The following is an 18,454-nucleotide window of genomic DNA, read 5'->3' as shown; positions in this document are numbered from 1 at the left end:
TATATATATATATATATATATATATATATATATATATATATATATATATATATATATATATATATATATATATATATATACACACATATATACATTTATACATATGTATATTTATACACACACACACACACACACACACACACACATCACATATATATATATATATATATATATATATATATATATTACTGTGCATTGTGGTAAATGGTAAGTTGGCAAAATCATGGGATATTATATAAAAAGGGGGGTCGAAGTGGTTTATATATATACATATATATTTATATAAATTTATATATATATATATATATATATATATATATATATATATATATATATATATATAAACCCCTCCGACCCCCCCCCCCCTTTTTTTAATAATTTCGCATGGTTTTGCCAACTTACCATTTACCACAATGCACATTATGATAACCTTGACTGTCTATAACTGCTTTAATAGTAATGTACGATCGGTAGGGTGCAAGTAACATTATAATTATATTTGCATTGTCAGATTTTTTATATCAACGTCTATACGTGTTATCACAATATGAAATCTAATCGTGCTGTAGTTTAGGTATTGTAAGGCCGCGACTTGAACTTCAAAAAAGAATCGATATCTTCACCAATGCTTTTCCTGTGGACACAATCCTTTCACTAAGTTTTCTTATAAAAAGTTAGATTTCACAGTAAAATCCGTATTATGTTTCGTTTTATTATTATGAGCTGGATACAAGATCCAATAAAATGGTTTTCGAGCAACCCTCGATGTAATCCAAAGTCAATCCTAAGTTCACGTTCATCGGCTCTGAAAGGCGTATAAATCCTCGGAAAAGTCAAAGATTGGCAAACAGACAACGAGAACTTGACTCTTGACAGCCGATTTGTCAGGCTCGGTTCTCTGTCGTACGACGAAATCGAATCGAAAGTAATTCCGGTGAACGATATGTCATCGATATTTATAAAGGCCTCCGTCGATCGCCGAGAGCATTTCTGTACGAATCAGTGTACCGCAAGGTTAGGTGTCATACAAATTTTACGCAAGGGATGGTGACAGCCCAGAGGTGTGATGAAGAACACAATACTTTCCGTGTCTATAATAAAATTGTTCATGGCATCAGAAATCATGAGGGGTCAACCCATTATATGAGTATGTTGTATCAAATTTCAGATCTGTATAACTACGTATGAACATGAGTAATTAGTGTTTTAAAATTTCATAAGATTTTGTATATATTTTAGTTAGCTCTTATTGTCCTAATCGTCCTTTCGAACGGGATTCTGACGCGAGAACCAAGTTGCTGTCTTTTTGAGCTTCTCTTGGCCAATTTTTTATCGTTTGAAATGTAAACCCTGTTGGTCAGAAACTTGGAACTGTCGAAAAAGAGTTGTCGACGAAAAGGCTACGTACTTTCTACTCTGCCTATAGTCAGACGTCTTTTAGTATATGACTACGTCTTTTATGATGTTCAGATTGTGTGGATAGTCATTTCAATTCTTAGCCGAAGGAACTTGTTCAGGGTGGTATTGAGGTAGACTTGTCCTAGTCACTTTTCTCTTGCATAGACGACAAGTTACCCCACGATCTTCGCTTCAGTCTGCTAAAGTATAACAGCTTTCGTTTCGCGATTCCCTCACCTTACAGACTTGGGGCAAGTCTAGATGATAAATAACTTCAAGATCTTTCATCACCTTATCCGGATCCCTCTGTCTTGAATATCAAAACATCACGTTCTGGCCGAACAATAGTTTCAGTGCTAAAAAATCCTACAAACTTACTTACTGTGCAATATGCAATGATACATGTATAATTAGTTGACAGTTGAATTCAAGCCCAGACTGGAATTCGACCAGTTTTCAAATAACATCAAACATTGCACATATACAGCTTGAACATATGTCATTTCGACACTTTATAGACAGCTTGAACAAACTGATGGAAAAGGCATCACAAGTTAACGCAAATGGAGTTTTAGTATTAGAATCAGACCGAGGAAATTGGCCAGTGTATTTTCGACAACCCTGTCCTCCAGAATATTTCAAACCCACCCTCTTCAACCACAATATAAACAAACAAACAAACAAAATAACACACACACAAAAAGTCTTGGAAAAAAGGGAAGATTCGCTAATGAATTTTTAAAGCTCCATTAAATCACGGGATTGTGATGAAATGTAATGTTCGGTGTGTTGTCCGTTATTTTTGTGATGTTTTTAAAATACATTTTCTTAGTCTATTTCAAATCATTTATGGAAATCAAATTCCTGATTTTCAACTTCCAATGCAACCGCCTGCTAGACGTGAGTGATATCCAATGTAATTGACCAGACTGGATTGGCGCTCATTTGTCAGCAATAACAACCTAGAATTGGATCACTGCAACTTGCACGACAACAAATATCAGCGCATTGGCGACATAAATGAAACTGGTAACCACAGTCCCTCCATTGTATGGAAGGACTGTGTCGTGACTTATCGTTTGCATGTGTACTCACAGTTTAAAGGGCTACGTGAAACATTTCATGATTATTTCAATATTTTGTTTTTAAACTACAGTTTATCGCTCTACTCCAAAAACATGTACAAAGTTTTCAACTTGTCAACTCAGCCTGTGCATGTGTAGACTGCATTGTTATTGTTGACAAATGTATTATAGAAATGTAAACAATAACACGAAGTATAGACCTTGTGACGACAAACCAAACTGTAGGCCTGGTGTTCTGACATACGTTTAGAACAAGAAACTGTAGTTGACGTTGAAAATAAAACTAGCGCGAAAAATCATCAAAAGTTACAGGTAATGGGTCCTTTAATATCCTGATTCCATAAGTTAAATCTGGACAAATTTTAGAGATGAATGAGACTTTTTCCTTGGCCTGGATGTCCATAAAGAAAATTTGTATGCAAAGTTGAGAATGAACGCGGGTCTTTTATACAGATTGCGACGGTACCATTATTCCAAAATACTTTTTATATGCGATGATCGATCGTTGTATCGTTTGGGCGAATTCAATGGTAAAATGCTGAGGAATTTTCACTCTTCAGAAAACTTTACACATTTTGAATATTTTGGAGGCCAACTCAGAACACGATACCAAGAACTGGGTCTCCAAGTGCCGACAGGAAAACAGATTTTTACTTCAAATTCCACCAAACCCACCAACACCACAAATGGTTTGACCAAACTTGATACTTACATGTAAGCACCAGAAGCAAATTTCACACAATAAAATCTACCTATCTGACGATCGCGTGTATGCGCGAAACTCGAGTAATAGGTACCAAACATACTTGATGTGTCCACATCTTTATTGTAATATTGATCTGCGATCCTGATAAAAAAAATTAAATCCTACTACTCTACATGATCAACAATTTCCGATCCCAACCATTTGTTAAGCGAACAATATTCAACTTAATTTTTGATATCTTTGTTTTACGGTGTTTTTGCTCTTTGTATCAACCCCAACCCATTGTTTTACATGTTATCATGTTGAAATATTCAGTATTCAGCTCATCAATAGAGGCTTCATAGGCGTTATGTACACTCACATTGCTGGCAGTTGCATTTCGGTCCAGCCCATAAATTGAAATGACAATATCACAATAACACTACTGCATATTCGTACTTGAGTTGTGTTAACAAACTTATTAACACCATTTGAAAACAATTGAATACAAGAAAATAATATTGATACACAGAATAAAAATGTTGAGACAAAATATCAAATTAAATATAGCTATTGATCATTCATATCTTGGTACACTCTATGGAGACGTACTACGATCAATATGAAAGACAGTAGGAACATCATGTTACCCTCGGCGATGTGTATCGAGATATGCGATATTTCTAATACTTTTTGGCATCTGTTTATGAAATTACGATGTATACTGTTAACAACTGCAGCAGAATTCTATGTCAGACTAAAAGTCTAGTATCGACATAACAGCTGGATATTACATTCTAGGTTGTAATGACAAGTTGAACGTTTTGCATTCCGATCTGATTCTTGGAGTATAACTTTGTTTTAGACAAATACAAAAAAAAATATTGAAAATACGTTGAAAGTTGCGGCGAATGGACAGTTAGAAGTAAGGGAAAGATATTTATCATTGGTTGAAACATGAAGGTCTTCACGCGTACGTGCTGATAACTATTTTTTACTCTTTCAAGCTACAGAAATTCTGCTGGAGTTAAGGGATTTAGATCTTGAGAGGGAGTATCCGAAAATTGAAACATTTGCAAAGCATAACAACAAAATAAAAATAAACATCCAGGGATGCTGTTTTCTTTTAGACGACATTCACATGGAGATTTCCTTATAAAATGTAGAACTTTTATTGGTATGTTATCCACCAAAGTCAGGAAAAATTACCAAGTTTTGGATCTCGAAAACATCCATTCATCAATCCATCACACCATCCTCTGACGTAATCGCCCATCCCCAGTAACTTGAACACCCCGTGGCTTGGTCAGAACAAGCAACAATGACAGTTATCAACAACAGCTGGACCACAATATTTTTTCACTGATATCTGGGAATTTCAGTAGTTAATTCGTCTGTTTGAATGTTTCACATTTTAAGGTTAGTGTTGCTTATTTATAAAGTAACAAATCAAAATTGAAACAAACAACTTCTGACACACAAACAACATTTGTTGCCATAAATAATACAACAACTGCTGCATTGCTGTTTTTTTTTCCGTTACGGTCATTTTTGTTTGAGAGATAATAGATACTAATTGACTTGTTATTGTTTGTTTGCTCACTTCATTACTCCACTAACTTAGCAGCGCTCTTTTGCTCAAACTTTCCTGAACGAAACTTTCAACTTTCGACCAGTTTCTTACCAAATCACCGATAAAAATCGGGGGTCACCATGAAAAGTCTGGAACTAGCGAAACAAATTACTCAACATTTTAATTTGCGATATTTGAAATTCGAAATGGCCGCCATTCCTGTGTTAACTCTATGGGGGAAATTCAAATTTTGATTTTCGGAAAACTAAGCCGGTGAAAGTTTTTCTTTCTCAAAGAGCTTTAAAATGAGCCCCCACAAGTGGTAGATCAGAAAATTTGAGAGTCCGACTATCTGTCCCTAAGGCGCGTTCAACCTTAACCCTTTCACCATCATCGTTTGACCCAAATTCATTGTTATAGAGTGGTAGTTTTGGACTTGTTTACAGGCAATGGAGAATGAACCTGTTTAGGTCATGTTCTCTCACCAGGCTTGCCTATCAACAGAGCGATCTACTTCGATAATCACACCCAACAGTCATGGAGATCGAAATTACATCATAGACCCTCGAGTTTTTCTCGAGGGTCTATGATTACATACACGGTTATTTTCTGTAAAGTGGCTGTCATCGACGTTTGATTAGAGACCACTATGTAATTCGGTTTGCAGAACAACTTTTCTAACTCGATCCCTGAAATTGAACTACAACAACGCTTTGGATCTTCAGTTGTTTAATCAATTTTTTTTGTAGATAGCACACCACAAATATCTAATTATAAACCCAAGCTAGGGTCCATGATCAAATTTACAAAAAAAACCCGTGACGTCAGATTGATTTATCACTAGTTTTGGTGAGAATCTGCTGTCGAACATGTCAGTCATTGTATGAAATACAACATAGTTTTTGCGCTTAAACGTTAAAAATAATGACCATGGCGAAAGTATTGGAACCCTATGCGATCCAAACGACTGAAATGCCGAAGTTTGTATAATGTCCCACAACTCTGTAAAAAACATAGTACGACCAGTGAAGCTTTAATCTGTCGCTAGGACGTACGGCCATGGTCTTTCATGATTCACAAGGGCTTAGTCTGAAAACAATGATTGCTTCTCCAATTTTCATGGGAAGACTACAGTCGACGGTAAGCGTATCATATTTTGTTTTTACTATGCGTGTACAAAACGAGCACTGTACGTATAGTTCGGAACAAGTATATCCATCACGAAATAGAGGACACCATCACTAATTAATTTTCGACAGTCGATCCAAGGAACTTTGCAAAATTAAATGGACTATTTGCGGTTGATTTTACCACTTTTTATTTTACAGAAAATAAATTAATAACTAGATGGACTGAATTTCGGTTAAGAGTAAACGGTGATTCTGCAAAACTAATCAAGGTACCTTGCGAAAAGTTTGTTTTACGAAACTCTTGCGTCGATATTTTTATCGGCGTGATTGTGATATTAACTTTTATTAAAATGTAACAGTACAAGTAAACTGTATCAGGGTACTATATTTTTGTGTCGACGAAACATTCAAGAAATCTATACAGTCCTCTGCATTTTATGTTTATTATATTTATTATATTTGCACAACCCGTCGGACGAATTAATTAAAAACATGACAACTTTACACTCACGCCACGAGTGTTCTACATCATACAAAGTCAAGTGATCTACTTTATTTTCACCTCGCTCATGAAATCATCCAAACCTAATCGATATTTTACAGAGCACACTACGTAGGCCTATTTGGCCTGATTCCACAGACGTAGAGTTCAGAAAATACTACCGTTACCCGCATCTTACTCGTCCAATTAATTTTTGTAATTCCACTTTATACACAATTACTTTCTATAAATAAGCTGTCGTCGACGTTTGATTGGAGGGACCACTTAGTCGTTCGGTCTTCAAAACAACTTGTATAACTTTCTGGCATTATATTCTGGCAAGTATAAGATACACACATATACATACATACTACATACATACATACATACATACACACACATACATACATACATACATACATACATACATACATACATACATACATACATACATACATACATACATACATACATACATACATAAAATTGTAATGAATGTAGACGAAACATGGATTAAAATTTGTAAAAACAAAAAAGGAAAGCAGAAAAAATACGCTCTAATTTTGTCCATACACAATTGCTGAGACCCCAGAATTTTTCTATATTCCGAGATAATATTTAGGCATTGATAATTATTTTGAAGAGGCTGAAACCATTTTACTCGATTGTACGAAGTTTTCAAAACGGATACTCATGTTAAAAATAACGACAAAAATATTGATCCAAGGTAATGTCTCGGACATTTTCTTTCAACCAGTCAAACGTTGCCACATCATGCTTGTACAAACGACGTTAAGGGTAGAATGCGCCAAGGGGACAGAAATTCGGACTCTCAAAATTTTACAATTCTTTTCAAATCAACAACTTATTTGGGCTCACATTGAAGCTCTTGGAGTAGAAACATTTGCGCCATTTTTTTCCCGAAAATCGGAAATTTTATTTTCCCCCGTAGAGTTAACATTGATCACAGCCACTTCGAATTTTAAATATCGTTAAATGTAAGGTAGTTTGCTTCTCTAATTCCAAACTTTGCACGCCGGGGCCGGTGACCACTGATTTTGTTTTGGACTTGGAAGAGCATGGTTGATATAGTTTCATTGCGGAAAGTTTGAGCTCTGTCACTTCTTACAATGAGATGCGTCATGCAGTCCCCAGATGTGCACAGAAACTAAGCTTGAACGCTAATCTTTATAGTATAAATTTTCGATCAAAGGCGCCTGGCTTCGTTGTCTATCTGTGAAAGAAACACTTTACTTTCAGATGGTATATATCGTCGCATTTCACGCACACATATCCCGAACTTTCACGAAGATCTTCGGCAAATTTCCCGACAGATTCTCGACCAATCACTTGCCTGCTTTGATTGGAATGACGTTTGCAGGTGTGAGTGATACCCATTCGAAAAGGGGTTGGGCCGCTAGTTAAACTACTTTCTCCTTCCTTCGCATTTGTTGGTATGAAGAAATATGTTTTGTTCTCTTGTACAAATATAGGATCTGATTACATTAATACAACATAAAAAATTGTGTAATGCAAGGGGCCATGGCCATCCCAAGAAACATTTACTATAGCGAGGAACCCTCCCCGCGTATTTATACAAATTGGGATATTCTTGTAATGTGATGCCTGAGTTCGCTATTACCATCTGCGCCGTACGTTCACTTCATCCGACAACACATTCGAGGTGTATTTTCAATGTGCAATAGGCATCAAATTTGAAGATTTTCGGCGTATAATAACCGCATTACTCCGACGTCGCTGATTCTACGGACAATACAGAGAAATATGCTCTAACTCATGGATGAGAGGTCCTACGAAAAACATGGCGCGGTCGCCCGCTAACCTTCGAGATCGAGACTACGAGACGGACGTCGTTCCGAATCATACACAGGTAGGGAAAACTTGTGTGTTTTGGTCGAATTAGGCTGCATTTTGGCCCAACTTTATTATGTGTGCGGTGTGACTTCTGTCGAAATTTATGTCGCGGATATTTGTCGAGTGAAAGTGACAATGATACACGATCATTACTCGACTGGAGAAGACAAGTCTGGCACATATACTGCAGTAAATAGCCTTGAAATGTTGTCGCCGGACTTAAACAGGCAAGAATATGCACTTTGATTCGTTCAGTAGAAGTCTGGGGACGTGTTTTTGCGCAATGTCACAATTTTGATCCTTCTGTGATCGTAGAAGAGACAAAACTCTCCCACAGGAAGTAGGACCGGTGGGTCGTAAGATTAGCATTCAGACTAGAATACAGACTCGGAGCTGATGTTGTACCAAAACCGGTTGTGTGTTATGTTGAATTCTGTTTTCCTCGTAAACAATACATATTTCGAGCATGAAGTATATTGGTGTACCGATTTCCAAATATTGTAAAACGTAAATATGAGATGGGCCTCGAACAAGTGTCAGTCAGCATGGAGGATGCAGTGGGACTGGGACAGCAGTCAGCACTCGAGTGTTGTCCCATAATGCACACATCGCCGCCATATTTGTTTCTGGTGAATGCTGTCAAATACCAATACAATACCATTTTCCCCATTCAAAATGATACGTTTACAACTATATCGTCCATGTAATAGCGACTTGACGGGCCAAATGTTGTCCTTCAACTCAACTGAAGGGTAGCATGGGCAGAAGCTTTCAAATTTTTATGATATTTTGCCGAGGAATTCGACGTATGCAAGCCATCCTTTCGCATCTTCTTCAGTAGGCGTTTTGTTTTGCTGAGAAAATTAACATCAGCCGCCACACGAACTCCATCCCACGGAGCGCCCAGGAGAAAGTCAAACAAGATATACCATATAGCACCCTTTAATCTATTGGTTAGTCCCAAATGAACTACGTAAGTTGTTTATTTGTACCTGGCAGTGTTTGATATCAAAATAGCCCAGGGACGTTGGGATACTCCACGAGTATGTATGTCTACGGTTCTACCTTCTAATGCCTTGTCGTCTCTCGTTTAATTTACAGCCGGTGGCAAGAGGAGCACGCCGAAAGGGTAAATTCAAGCAATTAGATGGCAGCTTTTCTGACACGAGCTCAAACAGCTACATTAGACAGGTAAGTGTAATTTTTATTTTGGCGAAATTACAACATTGTCATAACAGGCGACTTGGGAATAGGAATGATGGCTTCTGTGCGGCTGTTCAGTTAATTGTACACACCCAAAGAAGTGGACTTGGATGGTAAGTTGGTAAGGTCTATGTTGAATATGTACAGTAACTAGCACACTCATTTCTTACTTACCAACCAATACTTATTGTACTGTTAAGTTAAAATTCACTGAATTCCTCATGAAATGGCATGCTGTCACTTTCAATATTTATGCTTGTCTGTTGTTCGAACTGTCATCCACCTGCTTACGGATCATTGTCCCATCGCAATGGCAAAAGATGTTCCTGAAATCTCCAAATTATCAGGGGCTGGAACGGTCAGTCTTTATGTGTCAATACCTATGAGTTTTGTTCACTACTTGCTCTCTGTGTTTGATGCTGGGTAAAAAACACTCACCCTTTGAAGAATAACTAACTGTGGTGTATACCAGAAAGATTATACAGCCTTTGACCCTTTGCATATTTACCTCTTTTGGGAGTATAAATTTCTTATTAATTCTGCAAACCCCACTCTAATTACCTCAAAAATGTCTTATTGATTCCAAACCATGGAAATTAATAATAAAATGTTGTATGAGCACCTGAAGCCTTGTCTGGTGTTGGTGATATAGATCACAAAATTAACATGTCAATTATTAATTACATATTCATTTATCTCTTTTGAATCTGGTTATCTAAGCTGTCAAAAGTCTATATGAAGTGTCATGAAATATGAAAATGAACTTTGTCCTCCTTTTTGTGCAATTGTGTTTGTACTTGTTCAGTATCTTTGTGTCGTAAACCACATTCCCTCCGGTCTGATGGTCATGCATTCACTATCATTGGGACAGTTTTATTACACAGGTTCTTGGTAATGTACAAAGATAAAAAGAAAACTGGTCAAGAATTGCTTTTTGAAAATATTCCGTGTCTTTCTTTCCTTTTCAACGAAGGGAGGAATGTGTTTCTAGATATCTAAGGCCCCTACACCATTGTTGCTCAATTCGGTAGCAGCATCTGTGAATGACTGGTCTCTGTCTGTCAAACAATTTGATGTTTACAAAGGACAGCTTTATGTTTGACTCAAGCACACTATCACCATTACCCTAACCTGTGTAGTGACAGCTGACATATCACTGACACTTGTCAAAACTGTCAAGGGCCAGAGTGGTTACCAGGGTAACCAGAAACATGCCAGCAGTCACAGATGATCTGATCAGTGGATAGGCCAATAAATACCATGCGTCACTTACTATTAGCACATCAACAATTCATGGGTACGTTTGATAGGATGGTATATAACTTCTGATTGTAACCTTAACATAAACCAACATTAATTTTAAGACTCCACGAATGCCATGTGGGAGTAAGCTTTCCACAGCATGTTACATGGCAACACTGAGTTTCATGCAACCAATGTGTTTTTGTTGACAAAGACGTCTCCATGAATATAAACCGCTATCAAGATTGGTTATAATTTCCATTTCTGATTATCAGTTCCTCAATTAACTTATTTTAGTTACTCTTACACTTGTAGAATGAGCTGTTCCACTATAAGTATAAAACCTCATTTGAAGTTTAACATTTCTTGAAATTCTGAATTTGCCTACTCTGTGCCAACATACTAATGCTTGCACACCTGTATGTGTCATTGAATATGGACTTGAGAACCTCTCGGCTGTCATCCTTTATTATGGCATTATTTTTGCTCTTCTCCAATCATACATGTAAAAATTACACAAGATGAAGCAACAAGCTGGATGTTAAAAGTGGATCTTCCAGATGAAACACTGGGAGCAGAGCGATAAAAACTAGCAGTGGAAATGCCTGGTCTTTATCGCTCCACTTCTTAGGGTTGTATTCTCAAAATCTAGTTTGTTTTCATCTGTGATGCTCACCAGTGCAGTTATAATTAAGAATTTTATAAAATTATACCTAAAGGTGTACATATATGTTCTCACCAGCTTCCTAAAACAGATGGGTGAACAATTTACATAACAATGTATAATTTGTATACTATTTGTTATAAAAATGTGTTCTGTTGTATTGTTATATGATGGATTGCTTCAAAAAACAAGAGGATAGCCCATCCCTCAAAATCCCTTTGTGGAGACAACCCTTTGTTGACAAATGATCACAGAGAAAGGATAAATTTCTTTTGTCTGATTACTTTCATGGCATACTAAGCAATACTCCTTACCAGAGAAAAAATTAGGATCATGTATAACGATATTACCTTGTTCAGGTCTTCTTAGTAAACATTTTAATGCAAAACTCTCCTGTATAAGTAACTCTAGTGTGTTTGGTGTTTTTCAAGAACAAGCTTTGCTCACACAGTTAAGTTCTGGATATTTTGTCACTATCACAATTTCTGCCAGCATTCTGCAAGTGTTGTGTCACAGGTCGTTGAACTGGATATTCTCTGTTTCATCATAATTGTCTAGGCATCCTTGTAACATGGCCTTGTATTTCTGCCTTTCTTTTAATTATTGTCAACCAGGAAAGAGAATGGCATTTGCACAACCCAAACAATTGTCTCAGAAAGCTGGTGAGGGAGGACTTTCTTTAGAGATCAGTGGTCACCTGATAATTGCAAGCTCAATAAACATTAAGTTAGGGTCAGTGAAATAGAAAGAAAATATTATAAAAGAAGCCAAGTCCTTTCATAAATTTATCAGAGAAATATTTGCGTATTTATATCTTCCCCTGAGCAAATCTAACATAGATAAATAAATAAAGAAAACAAAAGTCTGTCCAAAATGTTCACACAAATAAATTTAACCTTTATCATATTTTTACGATGTCATGTAAGTATGATATTTGGAATGAGTGAAACAAGCACAGAAGGGTTGAGTCTTGAAAATTTTGGTCTGCATAAATAATTTTTATTAGTGTTTGTTGTCTGGTAAAAATTCACTGTATCGATGCTCAGAGAGGGATTTCTTACTTCAAACATGGCATACAGCTGTTTGCATGTCCCAAAAGTTGTCTTTCCCCTTTAGGTATGGTCGTGTTTTTGTAACCTGATTTGAACAAGGAAACTTGAATAGGATGGTGTGTTCCTTTGTAATATAAATCAAACTTTGAAAACGAAATATATTACAAAAGTGCAACTGTTACACATCCTGATCTGTGATCCCCCAGGCTATACAACACAGGTTGAAATGAAAATATATAAAGTGATGTACACTGCACTGTCCTCATTTTGTCTGGATCTCGGCCATCAATTATGAATTTCATCTCTGGTGTTTCCACAAGCAACAAGGCAGTTTAGACATTACCAATTAATTAGTTACAGACCTCATTATGATGCGTATGCCGTCTAAAACATGTTTCCATTGATGTGAAGTTCACACAGCCATGCTGTCATGATGACAAAACGGAGAATGATGTATGGCTAGTATTGTACGCTGTCTCATTATCATGCACAGTGTACCGGCCTGTGCAAGAAGGAAGTGATGTAATACTTTAAAATCCACCGCCAAGAATGAAATAAATGATGCGAGAGTAGATGTGTGCAGTCAGTTTAAAATTAGTGTAATACTTTGACACTGCCAAAATGTGATCAAAGCAGTGGGTGGTTTATGGTGAAATTTCTCTTTGTACTGCTTTTTGTGTCGCGTCGGAGAAATGGCCAATCTGTGTGACCTTGACAAACTGAAAAAATGTATGAGGGACATGACTCAGTGGTGTAATTTACTGTCGACACCTGCTTGGAATGGAGCTTGTTTGAAATCTTTCACTGCGCTGTGTAGATGTCTTAGACTCATATAATTGCTGAAGCTTGTGATAGGCCAAGTGAATGCGAATTAATATCTTGACTCCTTGATTGAATTGTGATAACGTTTCCATGTTTCACATGATGATGTCGCCATGTTACTGTGGGTCAGGGCTGTTGGTGCATGGTGTACACCATTATGAATATCTTGAATGCTCTGCACTTTGTTGGTGCAGTTGAAAGGGCTGCCCATCTCAAATACATTGCATTCAAAAGCAAAAGTGTTTCAGATTGTATAGCAACAAGAGTGAGAGTCATCTGTGTGTAAATTTTACTGTTTGGAATATTTTGTCGTGTTACCCAAGTGTGCAAAGCAAAACTTAAGACACCTATCAGTACTCCCTGTAAATGATGTAAAATATCTGTCTGACTTTAAGAAAATAAGTCTAAAGGAAAATTTCTACATGTATTTGTAGATAATCGCTGTTCCCCAAGTCCGTTCCATCTTATGATGTCATCCAAGGATATTGACGGAGTTGAATGGTAGAATTTTCACACTCTTCAAACAATCACTTGTACATTATTCAAGGTAGATTTCTTTCGCCTCTGGGACAGATTTTTGGGCTCTCAATTTTTTTCCAATACTTTTCTGATCTACTGCTTGTTGAGCCTCATTTTAAAGCTCTTTGAGTAAGAAAATTTTCACCATCTACAGTCTGAGTCTTAGTTTTTTGAAAATTGAAAATTTTAATTTGTCCCATAGGATTAATGCATGAATGGAAGCCATTTTGAATTTCAAATATCAGTAAATGTTCGGTGATTTGTTTCTTTTGTGCCAAACTTTGTACAGCTCAAGAATAGTTAAAAACTTCATTGAGGAAAGTTTGACAAAAGTGTCAGTCTCACTTTAGTGGCACATATAAGTGACAGAATATAACAGCTGTCCACCAGGGTAGTGGCTGATTTTGTATCATTGATTTGGACGATATCCATGCATATGTCATGGCTGTTCAATCCCTTTGCATAGATTTCATGTCAAAATTACATATCTGTCTAAAAAAATTGTCGACCGATGTAAGCCAGATCATTTTGTATTTTTTTACATTGAAACATGCTGTGCATTGAAACATGCTGTGCGTACCATGGCTTGCTGTGACTGTGAGTGAGTAACACAAATGATATTTAAAAACTTGACAAAACGTGAAGAGCAAGACAAAATAGATTTGTGGATATATTGTTGCCCAAACACCAACAATAGTTAAGAAACTGTATTTTCTTGCGTTCAGAGTGTAAAAATCCTGTATTCTTGTAAAACTTTGGTTAGAATTTATGGTTGCCCATCATATCATAGGTCAGAATTTAAGCCTGGTCTAATCACAGTGTGTTTACCCATGGGCATTTTGTTATGGCCAATCCAGTTAAGTGTGTCGTTGAACTTGAGTGATGGCAAACAAGGGCCATGTGTAATCTGGCACAAGATAACAAATATATCCTTAAAATGCATGAGAAGGCTCCACACCCATATCAGTTTATTGCAACGTAACGCTGTTGAATTGTCTGGCCTTTCTTCATTGTGTTTCTTTATAATTCAGTGACCTCTGCCCAGGTAAGCTGTATACTAATTACATGGAGCCATTAAAACAATGTTTATTGAGTACATAACATAGGGCCAGTGCATTTCACAGCCACCAAATTAAAACTCAATATATTGTACATGTATGCTGGTGCTTTCAGAGATATTTTATGCACTCCCACTGCCATCATCAGCTTTTTTGCTCTTTCACTGTAAAACCAAATTCATCGGCCATAAACATGTCTAGGGTATTATTTGTATGATCAACATAATAACTAGAACACAATTAAGAAATTGTAATTTTTTGTGTGAAGAGTTTGACCAGAAAACACTGGTATCAGAGTTAAAAACTGAGTGAAATTACAATGTACTGGTAGTTATGAATGAAGTTTTAGAAATATACTGGCATGATGGCAGTAGAATATTGTGTCATTGGAGAACGCCAATACAGTAATTAACCCTTTTGCTGCCAAACAGCATCACTGACATCGAGCCAAATCCACACTTATTTTTACCAATTTTGCAGGTACTGTATGTTGTAGCAAGTTAGGTCAGTATCATGTTAACATTATGTTTTCATGAGCCTTCAAATGTTCAAGTCTTGTTAAAATGCAACGTGGGACATGTTATGCCTCACTGGTTTTAGCCAACTTGACCTGGTGGTGACAAATGAACTTGGCAGGATAAGGGTTAAATGCTAAGTCCATGCAGCCCTTCGTTACTTTAGTCTGTTGAACTAAATGTTTGCTACAAATGTAGCACAGTTAGGCCTTTTATCAACCATTTGTAACTTTAGCCTGAAGCTCACAGTCCCCACTAACTGACTATACATTTGTTGATTATCCAATGAGATCTGTTGTCAGTTTCACTGCACCACACAGTAAGAAGAGGAACTGTGTTCATTACGTGCTATTGAAAACCCTTTGCATCAAGTGAGAACACTTTTGTCTGATTTGCATTTTAAATCAGCACAACAGCAAAAACTCTCAAAGCTTGTTTTCTAGATCACAGTTCATCCTGAGAAAGTCTCTCACCGAATTCAGTTCCAAGCAGAGCTGACATTGAGCGTTTTCACCTCTGATACAATAAGCAGTGTTAAGAGAGACTATGTCCACTTTCCTGGTAATGTAATGTCATACTGCATTTGCTGTGACAGGGCCTCATACTGAATCTCCAGCTCTGTGCAAACATTCTTGCAATAATATGTGAGCTGATGAAGATCTGTATTGTGACCCCTACCAGTTGTTATTCTGAAGTTGAAAGAGATTTTGCTCGGCCAGTGACCTATTCTAGAACCCAACCATCATAACAAGTACTCTCCTTGGAAGTGTGTTTGGGTTTTCACAAGTACTATTTTCCGTAGCAGTTTTGTTTTGTTTCTGAACATAACATCAGACATATGATTTCTGATGTTCTTCAACAGGGAAGGACTTTTTGATGGTGTCAGGCATGCAGCTAACAAGTTAAATTTGTTCACTGTCAGTGTCAGTTGATGCAGGCGATCTACTTCTCTTATGATTATCATAGGTAAAAGACAGAGAAGTTCTGATTTGGTGGTGACCTTTGACCCTCAACGAAACAGAGGTCACTCCAGCAATAGCTCATGCACGGTTCAAATTTGCAAGTTGAACCATTCTTGAAAAATAAATTCTCTTGCATTCATCATCGTAATTCACATTTCCTTCCAATAATACAGAACATAATAGTTCTCCAGAGTCAGTGGATGCAAACTTTCTGATCATAATTTCTGCATTTCGTCATCTTCAAATGCTAATCAATAGGGAGGCAGGAGGGCTTTGAAGTGAAGTGTATCTGCCTCACATTTGATTCTATCACATACACTTTCTTCTACACATCTGCAAAAGCATTGCTTGCATGTAAGAGAGTTCACAAGCAATTTCTGAGTATAACATACGCTGTACAGTAATACTGGTAAGTAATTATAATAACCCATATCAGTAACACAGAGTTGTTGTCAGTTCAAGAAGGGTAAAGGAATTGCCAGCCCATGATGATGAGCACATGGCAAATTCAGTTACTGAACCAACAGATGACAACCAGTCTCAGGAGCTGGCATTTCTAATGATGGACCATTTTTAGTTGGCATGATCGGTAAGGCCAGGTGTCCAGATTTTGTACAGAAAGAGGATAGCATACTTATGCAGTAAATTTAATAGGGCAGAATCTTTTCAAGATATTAGACACAGGGATATGGTAACACTGTGCTGAAACAGAAATATTCACACTTTTCCTCAAACGTTTCCCAGGAAACATTAAACCATTCTTTTTGCATTGCAGTGAAAGTTGACATGGGAAACAAAATTTAATTATATAAACCACTGTGGTTGCAATTCAAAGTGGCTGCTGTACACTATGTTCACTCTGTAGAGAAATGTAAAATTTTTGATTTTCACAAAAAAGGATGTAAACTTTATTACCCTCCCCCCCCCCGGCCCCCCCCCCCCCACTTAGAAAAACAGAATGCACTCAAGCAGCATTCTAGCAAAGTCTTGAAAAAAATTGAGAGAATGAATATCTGTTGTTGAGATGCTTTTCATGTGAACATGTCTGGTCAGTTGTCATCGGTGTATGTGATGAGACTGGCAGTTAGAAGTGAGCTGACTGACATGTCATATCTATGCACTGTTTGCGTATCAACAGTGATGTGACATCCCGTCAACATACTCACATGCAAAATTTTGATAGGTAGCCAGTCACTACACAAATATCACAAGGTCACAACATCAGCATTTCTTCCCCATGAGACAAGCATCTTGACATTGATCATGTGAATGTGTATGAGGCACAAATAGCGTGACCTTTTATATCACTGATTAATGTGACTAGAATCTTGATGTTTTAATCCACCCCCAGTAGCCAGTGTCTCCTGCTCTAGGAGATGCACGCATCTTGACATGACATGAACATATGGAACTCTTCAACACAGTACAGCTACCGAATGTGACCTACATCTTTGATTACAAAAGTACATTAGAGTCTCGCCCAGCTCTTTTGAAAATCCAGGCACAATGCATTCTTATTGGTCATTTATTCACAGTTTTACATTTAGACTCCTTTTACAAAATCTGTACAGAAACTTGAACTTGTGTTTTGTAGACAAGGGTCATGTAGGGAATTGCTGCCATTCTCAATATCTGAAGTTGGTAAATTTTGGTAATTTTTTTTGATCCAAAACTTCTCTTTTGTCCCCTAAATTTTAAGACACAAAGTAGTGTAAATATGCCTTCTTGTAAGGTATGAGCAAGTTTTATAAAACTGTCATTTTTGAATTTCCACATCAAGGGCTGTTTACAGCATTTAGCTCCCAGACTGAAGGAAACTTCACAAAAGAAGAACAATGTTTTATAGTTTCCAGATTCATGAACACCCTTAGACCTCTCAACATAGCCGGAGTTCCAAGCATCACTGTCCTCTGCTAACCCCTCGTAGATTCATGTAGTGTCATCTCCCAGTGTCATCACCTGTCACTGTGTTTATATAGATCCTTCCCTGTTTACAATGTCAGACTGTCTTTGCCATTCTCAAATTCCAGGCACAGTTGTCACTGTTTTGATCAGTGGTGAACAGAGCAATACAGAGGCAAAATGATGCAATACTTTTAAACAGGAAAAAAAATATTTTATCAATGTCTGAGAGTTGATAAAATGTTTTTTGTATACCTATGAAACAGAATCCAATTACAGTGATTAGAT

General features: G+C 37.0%; 1 protein-coding gene across 2 annotated transcripts in view; it reads left to right on the top strand.

The window, feature by feature from the left end:
• Nucleotides 1-7,713: 7,713 nt before the first annotated feature.
• The window catches only part of LOC139143358 (voltage-dependent L-type calcium channel subunit beta-1-like), a 108,963-nt gene continuing 98,222 nt past the window's right edge, over nucleotides 7,714-18,454 (top strand). The window contains exons 1-2 of one of the 2 annotated variants that reach the window (XM_070713606.1): nucleotides 7,714-8,243; nucleotides 9,329-9,418. In XM_070713606.1, coding sequence (XP_070569707.1) covers nucleotides 8,154-8,243; nucleotides 9,329-9,418 — 180 coding nt within the window. In that variant the 5' untranslated portion in view covers nucleotides 7,714-8,153. The remainder of the gene's footprint in view (nucleotides 8,244-9,328; nucleotides 9,419-18,454) is intronic. The other variant, XM_070713602.1, reaches the window with a different exon arrangement.

Source organism: Ptychodera flava, chromosome 11, assembly GCF_041260155.1.
Source record: "Ptychodera flava strain L36383 chromosome 11, AS_Pfla_20210202, whole genome shotgun sequence".
In the NCBI taxonomy this organism is placed as follows: Eukaryota; Metazoa; Hemichordata; class Enteropneusta; family Ptychoderidae; genus Ptychodera; species Ptychodera flava.
This window is presented reverse-complemented; position numbering and strand designations above follow the sequence as displayed.